Consider the following 12,528-nt stretch of genomic DNA (forward strand, 5'->3'; position numbering starts at 1 on the left):
GCAAGTATTTTTTTCTCCCAAATTTCAGAAAAAAAGCAAACTTAGTTACCCATAAGGAAGTCAAAAATAGTCATGTCGATGAGATCGAGAAGCCGGGTGCCACTGTTGTAAGGGGCAGTCTGTTTAACTTCCTCGCAATAGTCAGGATCAACCTCCCACCTGTTGAAAGTGAACAGAAAGTTTTTGTAAAAGAGTGTGCTGCCATTCTGCAGCGAGTGAGATCTCAGCACCTTGTCACTTCTCTGCTAAACTGTCCTGAACTGAGGCAGTCAGCTGGTGATAATGTCTCCATTCATCCCAGCACTTAATAGCAGCTTTTCAGTTGGGTGGCACTGCAATCTATTTAAACACATACAACAGTCTGCAACATAACAGTCATTGTTGAAGCTCCTAGATTTCAACTTTAACTCCATCTTTTGTGGATTGTGCCAGAGGATTCAACAATTAGTCCCACTGCTGCTTGTTTTCTTCCTTTGATTCACCCCTTAAAATCTACCCACTTTGCTCGAAGTTTTGATTATCTGTCCTAAAAAGGGGGAATGGTGTCAAAATCTTGGTTACTAAATGATCCTATGAAGCACCTTGGGATGGTTTAATCACATTAACGGTGTTTTTGGTGGATAGTTTCAGAAGGAAATGTTACTCCAGGAAGGGAACATGAAGGATTTCGGTGTATGGCATCGATTTGACCTCATGGGTCGGCTTTTACTCCTCTGTCAAAATGCCAGATGAAACCTTTAAGCATTTGGCATAATCTGAATCAACCGAAGCGTGGATTTCGAAAGAACAGGTTTTGGTTAGTCAGTTGTGCAAAAGTCCTTTGAAGTAATAACTGCAGGGTACATGTAGTGCAGTGCATGTTGGTTGAAATGGTTTCACACGAGAGACTTATGGTTAATGGGGAGTCATGTGATATATAAGAATATGTGGCCTCCTGGCAGGTATCTGCATTGCACTGTCTACAGTTCATTCTGCTATAACACACGTTTGGTTAATGCGAATTTGCTATAACATGACTAATGAATTGGGGACACTGTTCCTAAAGCAAATACTGGTTATTATGTGATTCCGGCCCCATTAGTTTAAATGGTGCTGCTATCTTATAACACAGGATTGCATGAGAATGGAACCACTGCATTATAGCAGAACTGACTGTACTTGGTGTTCATTCAGTACCTTGACAGAATCACAGTTAATACAGTCATTCAAAAATCAATATGCAGCAACGCTAATCTCATATTCCTGACCTTTTACTGACATTGAATAGGTTGATGTAAGACAGTGAGGAATTTGTCAATGCAGTCTTCAAAAAAACACCGTTTCTTCAACAAACATGTTGGTGGGTGAAGCTACTGGACTATTTCCATGGTACTTTAAATGACCATTGACAAACTGCCTCAATACAACACTACCCCACCTTTAAAAAACACTTCATGCCTTTGAAAAGTTGTCCTTACAGCCATTTGTTAATGCAGAGCTTGAGCGTTGTTGAAAAAAGACATAACTTGGAGACGATTTTCATCCTGCACTTTTCAGGACAGTTTGCAAGGACCAGGCAGGTTGACTCTGAATGACCAGGGCATTGCTCTGCAAAACTCAGAGTCAACCTGCCCAGTTTAACATTTAGTCATAGAGTCATAGAGATATACAGCATAGAAACAGACCCTTCAGTCCAACCTGTCCATAACGACCAGATATCCCAACCCAATCTAGTCCCACCTGCCAGCACCCAGCCCATATCACTCCAAACCCTTCCTATTCATATACCCATCCAAATGCCTCTTAAATTTTGCAATTGTACCAGCCTCCACCACTTCCTCTGGCAGCTCATTCCATACACCCTCTGCGTGAAAAAGTTGCCCCTTAGGTCTCTTTTATATCTTTCCCCTCTCATCCTAAACCTATGCCCTCTAGTTCTGAACTCCCCGACCTCAGGGAAAAGACTTTGTCTATTTACCCTATCCATGCCCCTCATAATTTTGTAAACCTCTATAAGGTCACCCCTCAGCCTCCGACGCTCCAGGGAAAACAGTCCCAGCCTGTTCAGCCTCTCCCTGTAGCTCAGATCCTCTAACCCTGGCAACATCCTTGTAAATCTTTTCTGATGTAAACAAAGTCTGGAAGTTAACTGTCAATCTGCATTACTGGGTGTATTTCTCATGGCAGCATCTCCACCATATAGTCCACTCGCAACAAATCAGCACTCTTATCTGATGCTCTCATCGCTCTGCTGTGAATTGGTATTCTTGTGAAGTGTTCTGAGTGCTGTGCGAAGAAAAGCTTCAATGAGACGTGTCTTTTCTCAGCAATACTCAAACCAGCCTTACTTGAACTTACTCTGCTCTCTTGCGTTTGTGGTAAGACCGTCGCCATGGATTCCTCCAGGTTTTCCTTTTAGCCAGTGCCAGATCAGGTAGGAAAGCAGCTAGTGAGCCTTCAATCTGGTCAGGCTTCCCACATAGAGCGTGCTCAGTTGAACAGTAGTAGGAACACTCTCCGTAGAAGCACACATTGTTGGCTGGTGGATGACACAGAGATGTACAAAGACCATCAACATTTACAAGTCGTAGAACATTTAGAATCATAGTGTCATACAGCGCGGAAACAACTCGTCCATGCTGATAAGGTTTCCCAAACTAAATCAGTCCCACTTTCCTGTGTTTGGCCCAGATCCTTCTAAACCTTTTCTATTCATGTACCTATCCAAATGTCTTTTAAATGTTGTAACTGTACCTGCATCTCCTACTTCGTCTGGCAGTTTATTCACATATGGACCACCCTCTGTGTGAACAAGTTGCCCCTAAAGTGTCTTTTAAATCTTTCTCCTCTCACCTTCAAAATATACCCCTTAGTTTTGAACTCCCCCCATCCGAGGGAAAAGACTCTTGTCACTCACCTTAACTATGCCCCTCCTGATTATTCAACTCCTCTTGTCCATTCTGGACAAAACAGAGCCATCCAACTTATTCTCAATTTTCAGCTCTTGGTCTATAGTTCTGTCAGCTGCGACATTTCAAGTGAATTGGCAAGAATTTTTTTAAAATGCATTGACGTACAGCCAATATGTTCCAGAGCCACACCAGCCTGTGGGTAAATTGATACAAACTCCCTTTAAGTTGTCAGATGCAAGGGTATCACGGGCAAGTGGGAGCATCACAGCTGCAATTATTTGGAAAGAATCTCCAGCGAAAGTCAAGTCAAAGACTGACCAGAATGGCCACAGGAAACTGTATAGCAGTTGGTGACTCATTATTGTCTTAAAGCAAGCACTCTGAACTACAATACAGCCCAGTGTATGCATCAGCACCACTGCCTCAACAAAGGACTCAAACTCCATGAGAAAGGTTTAAGTCTGACTGTGTGAAACACTAAGGTGACAGTTTACATCATGACAAGATGTGATGTAATATCACATGATTTTGCTTCCCCCTTGCACCGTAGTGGAAAATTTAAACCACCCTTAGATGCTTCTTAAATAAAGTAAATATTTTCCTTACCTCAGCAGACCCTGTGAATATTCTTTCACAATTTGATGAACAAGAATATTAAACATTCCAAGCAAACCTGAAGGGCAGTAGACGTTTATAAAGAAAGATCTAACTTGCAGTGGGCACAAACTCACTGGGCACTCACTGCCTGTTTGTGAGGTTCGACACAGTGAGTTATGGAGTAAAGTTCCCATTACCTTTACCCCACAATGTGGCTCAGTCCTGAATCTTGGGGGACCTTACCTCACACTCTACATGTCCCCACTATCCAGCAACACTTCCACACCAGGCTAGCATCTGATCCCTCTGAAAGGGTGAAGGTTACACTCCTAATGGGGACATTTACCCTGGAAAGAGATCTTTCTGCTGTTAGTCCTACAATGCAGAGCCGCAATTCTTTGATCTGTGTTCACTGACAGAGCGATTCCCTACTGTCCTTGGTGTTATTTTCAGCTGAAACAGGGGCAGAAGAGGTATTTGGTTCATGTTTTGGATTTAGACTATAAAAATGAGAAATCAATATTGACTAAGATATTCCTCTCCACAACTCTCTTTGGAAATAATGATAATGGGAATTCACAGGACAGGGTGGTCATTTAACCCTCATTTGAAGCTCTCACGGTGGTGCATCACTCCCCTAGTATAACTGAGGCAGACATGCTGCAACTATACAAAACACTAGTGTGGCCTCACTTGGAATATTGTGTACAGTTCTGGTCGCCACATTACAGAAAGGATGTGGAGGCATTGGGAAAGGCGCTGAGGAGATTTACCAGGATGTTGCCTGGTCTGGAGTGAAGATCTTATGAAGAAAGGCTGAGAGACTTCGATCTGTTCTCATTGGACAGAAGAAGGCTAAGAGCGGATTTGATAGAGACATACAAGATGATCAGAGGATTAGACTGGGTGGGCAGTGAGAATCTTTTTCTTAGGATGATGACATCAGCTTCTACGAGGGGTCATAATTACAAATTGAGGAGTGATGGATTTAAGACAGATGTCAGAGCTGGTTCTTTACTCAGAGAGTGGTAAGGGTGTGGAATGCCCTGCCTGCCAATGCAGTTAACTCAGCCACATCAGGGAGATTATGGATGATGATGGGATAGTGTAGGGGGATGGGCTTAGATTAGTTCACAGGTCAGTGCAAGGCGAGGGCTGAAGGGCCTGTTCAGTGCTGTATTGTTCGATGTTCTATGATCTGAATGTTACATTTGTGTTGATTGAGACTTTCTGACTCAGAGGTGGAAATGCTCCATGTTGAAGCACAGTGGTCACTTTTGATACTGGCAATGTGGAGTTTCAGATAGCCCTGAGACAAGACAGGCTGGCATTGTTCTCCTTAGAGAAAAGAAGTTTCTGGGGAGACTGAATCAAGTTGAGTAAATCACAGGGTCAGTTTGCATTAAATGCTGTAATCTTGGCTGGGGTTCTGAGCCATGAACCTTTCCTCCCCTCCTGCTGATGGCCAGCCTATTCACTGCAATCCCTGGACACCCCCCACCCCCTCCTCCACCCCCATTAGAAGGATTGTCAGTATGAACGGTGCAACATGAAGGTATGAAATGGGAGTGAGCACCCCCATACCTGGGGAGATGAAGAATGTCTTCCAGAGCTTCTTGTCCCGGGTCACATCTCGGATTTCTCTGGTCATGTTAACCAGTCGCCCGGCAACAGGAGGCACACGGCGGAAGTCCAGAATTCTTCAAGAGGGAGAGAAGCGAGGATGTTACGTCATGGCGAGAACAAAGGAGCGATGTAAAACAATCTTCTCTTTCACCAGAGCACTTACCTGTCCAGGTGGAAGGCAGCAATCTCAGAGTTGTGTCGCTCGAAATCGGAAAAATAGAAGAAATCTGGAGGCGTCTCCTGCTCTCTGGTTTGTCTGGAAAAGAACAGCAGGTAGACGTAATCTTCATTTACCCACGGGATGTCGACATGACTGGTAACGCTGGTAGTTCATGCCCATCACTCATCTCACCTGGAGAGTGGCACTGAGCCACCATGCTGAATAAAACTAAACCTTTTGCAATGTCCTTTTACAGTGAAACCGAGGGTCTGGAGTCACATGTAGGTCAGACCATGTAAGGATGGCAGATTTCCTTCACTTAATGAACATTAGTGAATCCGTCAGGCTTTTATAACAATTCAGCAGTTCCATCAACCCCATGATCAATCATGGCTTTGTAATTGCAGATATATTCAATGAATTTAATTTAAATTTCCCAGATGCCCAAGAGGGATTTGAATTAATATTTCCTGTTAATTAGCCCAGTCCCCCGCGTAACTGGTCTATGAGGTAACCACAATGGTGTTGCACCTTTAGATTAAACTTATCTATTAGTCAACCAAGTTACTGGAGACCAACCCTCTGTGGATAAGCCTCACTGCAGTTCCAGTTGTTAATGTCAATCCTAGTGGGAACACTCTCTGGTCTTAAAGCAGGGTTTGATTTTTCCATCCTTCCAGCCCTCCTTCTTTGTATCATTATTCATTTACTTGCTCTTTCATGCACAATGCTTTCCTCATTCCTCTCACGTTCATTTCAGTCTCCCCACTTGACTCACATTTAGCCCTCCCTGCTCCTGACCAACATTCCAAGGGTTAATAACTGGGATCATTCCTGATGGGCACCTCTCCAGGACAGAGACAACAATTTGGATAGATTTCAGAAAAAAAAACAGCTTTGGGGGCCATTTGGCCCATTTCATATCTGCACTGATTCTTTGGAAAATTATCTCTTTAATCCCACTCCCACCTCTTTCTAAAAGGAAGGTTTTTGTTCCTCTCTTTTATGGAGTTAGCCTTTAGTAAATCCTGATTAAGTCTGCTTTCACTGCCCTTACAGGAAGCATGTTCTATATCAAAACCACTTGCAACTAAAAGCAAAAAACAAAGCTCTCTTTTCTCAGTTTCCTTTGCCAACAATCTGTTGGTCCACTGCTTCTAGCTGCACTGCCAATTGGGGGGGGATGTGAAAGAGGAGCAGGGTCTGGTGCATTCACCACTACATGGGAGCAATGGTACCAAAGGAGGGGTGGTTTGGATGGACAGTTGACAAGTCTCAAAGGTGTCAACAGCAAAGACAGGCTCAAATGTGTCAGAAATGGATCAGAGTTCTCAGTACCGGACTGAACCTGACTACTGTGAGGAGTTAATCTGTGAACCAGCTCCAAACCTCATGCCAAAACTAAACACAAGTGGTCACAAGAGGCTGTGTCATGGTTCAGGAATGTCCAATCAGACAGACTTCATTTCCACAGCACCTTCCAGGCTTCATCCCAGAGCACTTTACTGCCAGTGCAGTGTCACTGATAACACTTGTAATGTGGCAGCCAATGTACACACAGCAAGCTCCTATGGACATCAAAGTAATAATGGTCAGATCATCAATAAAGTGGTGTTGGTTGAGGGATAAGCATTATTCTGGATACCAGGGATGATTCCCTAGCTTGCCTTTGGGATCATTTATAGCCACCTCAGTAGGCAAATGGGAAATTGTTTTAACATCCCAGCTGAGAATCTGGTATCCACAGTGTTGCAATACGAGTGTCAGCCCAGACTCAATCTGTTTGTAATTTACAAAGTGGTTATGATTTGGAACACGCTGCCTGAGAGGGTGCTGGGAACAGGCTTAATAGGGATTTCCGAAAGGGAATCGGACAACTGCATAAGGGGGAAAAAAACTGTCCCTTTTGGAAAGAGGAGGTAAGTGGGATTAAACAAATAACTCTTTCAAAGAATCGGCACAGACAAGAATAAGGAAGAGAGTGGAACTTGTTCATGTTGGCAGCTTTTATGCGTCAGGAGAGTAAACCAAAAATAATTAAAGTGTTACAACTCATAAAGAAAGCAAAAAATCTATATTTAGCTGCTTAGGATGCCAGGACATCCCAAAACATTTTAATTTATTCTTCCATGAGACGTGGGTGTCGTTGGCTGGGCCATCTCTAACAAACCTTTGAGTATGAGATACTTGGAAAGTTACCTCAGCAAGCAGCTAACAATCACCCACACTGCACTGGGTCTGGAGTCACATGGAGATCAAATTGGATAAGGATGACTTGGGGAGTTCTATTTGTAGGTTTTACATCAATGAAGTATTTTATTCACTATTTCATAGGAAACAAAGTAGGCAATTTTCAAATCCCAAAACAGCAGGGTGATAATAATGTGTCAATCTGTTTTTGTGACGTGGATTGTGGGAGAAATATTGACCGGGTCACTGTGGAGAATTCCACTGCTCTTTTTCCAAATGGCTTCTACTCCTCCATATGTGACGGAGACGATGGTCCCAGTTAAATATCCCACTAGAAAATGGCAGCACTCTGACCCAGCAGCACTCCCTCAGGATCACCTTTGGTCCTGACCCTGCCACGCCCCCTCAGGATTACCCTCGATCCTGACCCTGCCACACTCCCTCAGGATTACCCTCGATCCTGACCCAACAGCGCTTTCTCAGGATTACCCTCGATCCTGACCCTGCCACACTCCCTCAGGATCACCTTTTGTCCTGACCCTGCCACACTCCCTCAGGATTACCCTCGATCCTGACCCAACAGCACTCCCTCAGGATCACCTTTTGCCCTGACCTTGCCACACCCCCTCAGGATTACCCTCAATCCTGACCCTGCCACACTCCCTCAGGATTACCCTCGGTCCTGACCCTGCCACACTCCCTCAGGATCACCTTTTGTCCTGACCCTGCCACACTCCCTCAGGATTACCCTCGGTCCTGACCCTGCCACACTCCCTCAGGATTAGCTTTGATCCTGACCCTGCAACACTCCCTCAGGATTACCCTCGGTCCTGACCCTGCCACACTCCCTCAGGATTACCCTCGATCCTGACCCAACATGCACTCCCTCAGGATTACCCTTGATCCTGACCCTGCCACACTCCCTCAGGATTACCCTCGATCCTGACCCAACAGCGCTCTCTCAGGGTTACCCTCAATCCTGACCATGCCACACTCCCTCAGGATTAGCTTTGATCCTGACCCTGCGACACTCCCTCAGGATTACCCTCGGTCCTGACCCTGCCACACTCCCTCAGGATCACCTTTTGTCCTGACCCTGCCACACTCCCTCAGGATTACCCTCGGTCCTGACCTTGCCACACTCCCTCAGGATTAGCTTTGATCCTGACCCTGCAACACTCCCTCAGGATTACCCTCAATCCTGACCCAACAGCACTCCCTCAAGATTACCCTCGATCCTGACCCAATAGCACTCCCTCAGGATTACCCTCGATCCTGACCCTGCAGCCCTCCCTCAGGATTATCCTGGGCCTGACCCTGCAGCCCTCCCTCAGGATTACCCTGGGCCTGACCCTGAAGTAATCCCTCAAGATTATTCTGACCCTGTAGCACTCCCTTAGGATTACCCTGCCCCTTGCAGCACTCTCTCAGGATTACCCTGGGCCTGACCCTGTAGCACACCCTCAGGATTACCCTGACCCTGCAGCACTCCCTTAGGATTACCCTGCCCCTTGGAGCACTCTCTCAGGATTACCCTGAGCCTGCCCCCTGCAGCACTCCCTCAGGATTACCCTGACCCTGCAGCACTCCCTCAGGATTACCCTGATCCTGCAGCACTCCTTCAGGATTACCCTGAGCCTGCCTCCTTCAGTAATCCCTCAGGAATATCCTGACGCTGTAGCACTCCCTCAGGATTCCTGATGAAGGGCTCTGGCCTGAAACGTCGACTCTCCTGCTCCTTGGATGCTGCCTGACCTGCTGTGCTTTAACCAGCAACACATTTTCAGCTCTGATCTCCAGCATCTGCAGACCTCACTTTTTACTCCCTCAGGATTACCTTGGCCTGACCTTGTATCACTCCCTCAGAATTACCCTTGATCCAGACCCTGCAGGTATGTATACACTGACTTTGCCAATTCTCTCATGAGGTTGAGGGGCTTCCCAGCCCCCACCCTGTACAGCCCCCACCCTGTACAGCCATTAACTGAGGGAGTTGGTCTCCCATGTCTGGAAATGAGGCCTCAGCTCAGGATGTGAACTGGAGAACGTGAACCAGCTGGGGCTGGGAGGTAGAGTCACACAGTCTCTGGTTACAGGCGGGTGGGAAATTCCTTCTCCCAGCTGAGTAAACGAGAACGATTATCACTGAGTATCATTCTGAATGTTCATATTCTTGCCATCAGAATGCAGATCAACTGAGTTCCCTCCTGTCTGCAAAAAGTGGGCCAAATGTCAAATGCACAACAGGAGCAGCAGTAATTGCACATTGTCATGGCGACAGTAATTGCTTCTTTAATTCTGGGTTTACTCCAATCTTAATTCAATGAACGTGGCCCAAGACATGTCAACGAGAAAATCATAGGTTTCCGTCAGATTAATTGAATTGAATCTTATTTTTTCCACGGAATCCAAATATATAATTTCTTAACGAACAAAACACAGAGGCTTCCTGCGAGTCTTCACCAGGCCCTGACTGTGATGGCCTCTGAACGTCTTTGTGGAATGAAGCCTCTCTTTACAGAGGAATGCTTAATCTGAAGGCCCAGGCTGAAGCTTACAATTAAGGCAGGTGTTCTCACTGCCTGTGTGAGTGGACAAGCTGAGGCAATGGGGAGGCAATGGCCTAGTGGTATTGTCCCAGGTAATATCCGGGGACCCAGGTTCGAATCTTACCACGACAGATGGTGTAATTTCAGCTCAGCCATCCTTATGTGGTCTGGCCTATGTGTGACTGCAGACGCATAACAATCCCTCTGGGCAATTATGGATGGGCAATGGTGGCCTGGCTAACGATGCTCTCAACCTATGACTGAATAAAAAAAGCAACAGCAGCCAGAATTGCAGGTGAGCTCCCAAATACAGGCTTTACTGCCATTCCAAAAACAGGCCAAAGTTAAAAATCACACAACACCACTGTATTTGGAAGCACTAGCTTTCGGAGCGCTGCTCCTCCATCAGGTGGTTGTATGATTTTTAACTTTGTACACCCCAGTCCAACACCGGCATCTCCAAATCATAAAAGGGCCACTGTTACTTATCCCTCTGGTTTTGTAGACCCCACAAATGGAGTCAATTCCCATTTTGTGAACGCACAAATTAGAAAGGAAGTACAAACTTGCATTTACATAGCACCTTTCACAACCTACAGGATTTACCAAAGGGCTTGATAGCCAACTTTGAACATATCTGATGTGTTGCAATGTTGGAAACTTGGAGGCCAGTTTAATAGCAAGGCCCCTCAAACAGCGATGTTATAATAGACATGAAAATACAGTCATGTAGGAGTAGGCCACTCAGCCCCTTGAGCCCACTCGGCATTCTATAAAATCAAGGCTAATCTGATTAGTTTCATATTCCTGCCCATCTACAGTAACCTTTCACACCACCCTTGGTTATCGTGAATCTATCTCTGCCTTTTCAGGATCTAAACATTCTGCTTTTATTATTTCATGAGGAAGAGAATTGCAAAGACATGTGATCCCATTGAGGGTCTCTTTCTGAAATGGATGATATTGTATTTTGAAACTGTGACCTTTAGTTCTTTTTGATCCCAGTACTGTCCACAATTACTCTGTCAAGACCCCTCAGGATCTTATATACTTTAACAGACCTCTGGCCTTATCCATCTTTTCCTCATAAGACAACCTACAGAGTAATGCTATGTTAAATGTTAGTTTAGTAAACCTTCTCTGAACTGCATCCTTCCTCAAATAAACAGACAAATCCAGTACACAGCACTCTGAATGTCACCTCACAATGCCCTGCACAGCTGAAATATACGTTTGTGTTAAATTCCCCATGAAATAAGCAAAACAATTCCACTAGCTTTCCTAATTAGATGCTATACCTGCATTACAACCTTTTGCAATTTATTCACTAAGACACTCAGATCTCTCAGATTTGCAGAGGTCTGTAACATCTCACCATTTAGATAATGTGCTTCTTTTTATTCTTCCCATGAAAATTGATAATTTTACATTTTCCCAAATTATACTCCATTTGCTAGATCTTCAGCTACTCACTTAACCTATTTATATCCCTTTGGAGACACCTCATGTCCTCTTTGCAATTTACTTTCATATCTATCTACGAGACATCAACAAATTTGGCAACAATACCTCCAGTTCTGTCATCAAGTAATTTGCATTCATTGTAAATAGTTGAGACTCCAGCACTGATACCTGTGGCACAGCATTCATTACATCTTCCGAAACAATGAACCATTTATACCTGCTCTTTGTTTTCTATTAGCTAATCAATCTTCTATCCATGTCAATATGTTACTACTCCCTATACCACAAACTCTTATTTTCCATAAGACCTTAAATGCCTGCTGAAAACCTTAGTACAATACACCAATGTGTTCCCCTTTATCCACAGCATCAATGAACTCCATAAGTTGGTTCAATGTATCTTCCTTTCACAAAACCATGTTGACTCTGCCTGATTGCTTTGAAGTGCTTTAACTGCCCTGTGAGAACATCCTTAATAATGGTTTGTAACCACATTCCAAAGACAGATATTGAGTTAATTGGCATTTGGTTTCCTGTCTCCCTGCTTTTCTAAATAAAAAAATAAAACATCTGCCATTTTCCAATTAGATTATATTACTTACAGTGTAGAAAAGGCCCTTTGGCCCAACAAGTCCACACCAACCCGCCAAAGCGCAACCCACCCATTTCCCTACATTTACCCCTTACCTAACATTACGGGCATGACCAATTCACTTAACCTGCACGTCTTTAGACTGTGGGAGGAAACTGGAGCACCCAGAGGAAACCCACATAGACATGGAGAGAATGTGCAAACTCCACACAGTCAGTCGCCTGAGTCAGGAGTTGAACCCGGGTCTCTGGTGCTGTGAGGCAGCAGTGCTAACCACTGAGCCACTGTGCCACCCACAGTGGAACTTTCCCCAAATCCAGGGAATTTTGAAAACTAAAAAAAAGCAGCAAGCATGTCACTAGCCACTTTTTTTAAGACTCTAGGATGAAGTCTGTCAGGTTACAGGCAACAGCTCCAACAATTAGCTCAGGCCACTTCCCCAATGATTGTAATTTTCTT

At 44.7% G+C, this 12,528-nt stretch overlaps 1 protein-coding gene across 1 annotated transcript in view; it reads right to left on the reverse strand.

The window, feature by feature from the left end:
- Nucleotides 1–12,528, reverse strand: part of LOC132825371 (extracellular serine/threonine protein kinase FAM20C-like) — an 89,984-nt gene that overhangs the window by 11,703 nt on the left and 65,753 nt on the right. The window contains exons 4-7 of the mRNA XM_060840561.1: nt 5,278–5,370; nt 5,073–5,188; nt 2,338–2,518; nt 50–159 (exon numbers count right to left, since the gene is read on the reverse strand). Coding sequence (XP_060696544.1) covers nt 50–159; nt 2,338–2,518; nt 5,073–5,188; nt 5,278–5,370 — 500 coding nt within the window. The remainder of the gene's footprint in view (nt 1–49; nt 160–2,337; nt 2,519–5,072; nt 5,189–5,277; nt 5,371–12,528) is intronic.

This window comes from Hemiscyllium ocellatum, chromosome 20, assembly GCF_020745735.1.
Source record: "Hemiscyllium ocellatum isolate sHemOce1 chromosome 20, sHemOce1.pat.X.cur, whole genome shotgun sequence".
NCBI lineage: Eukaryota > Metazoa > Chordata > Chondrichthyes > Orectolobiformes > Hemiscylliidae > Hemiscyllium > Hemiscyllium ocellatum.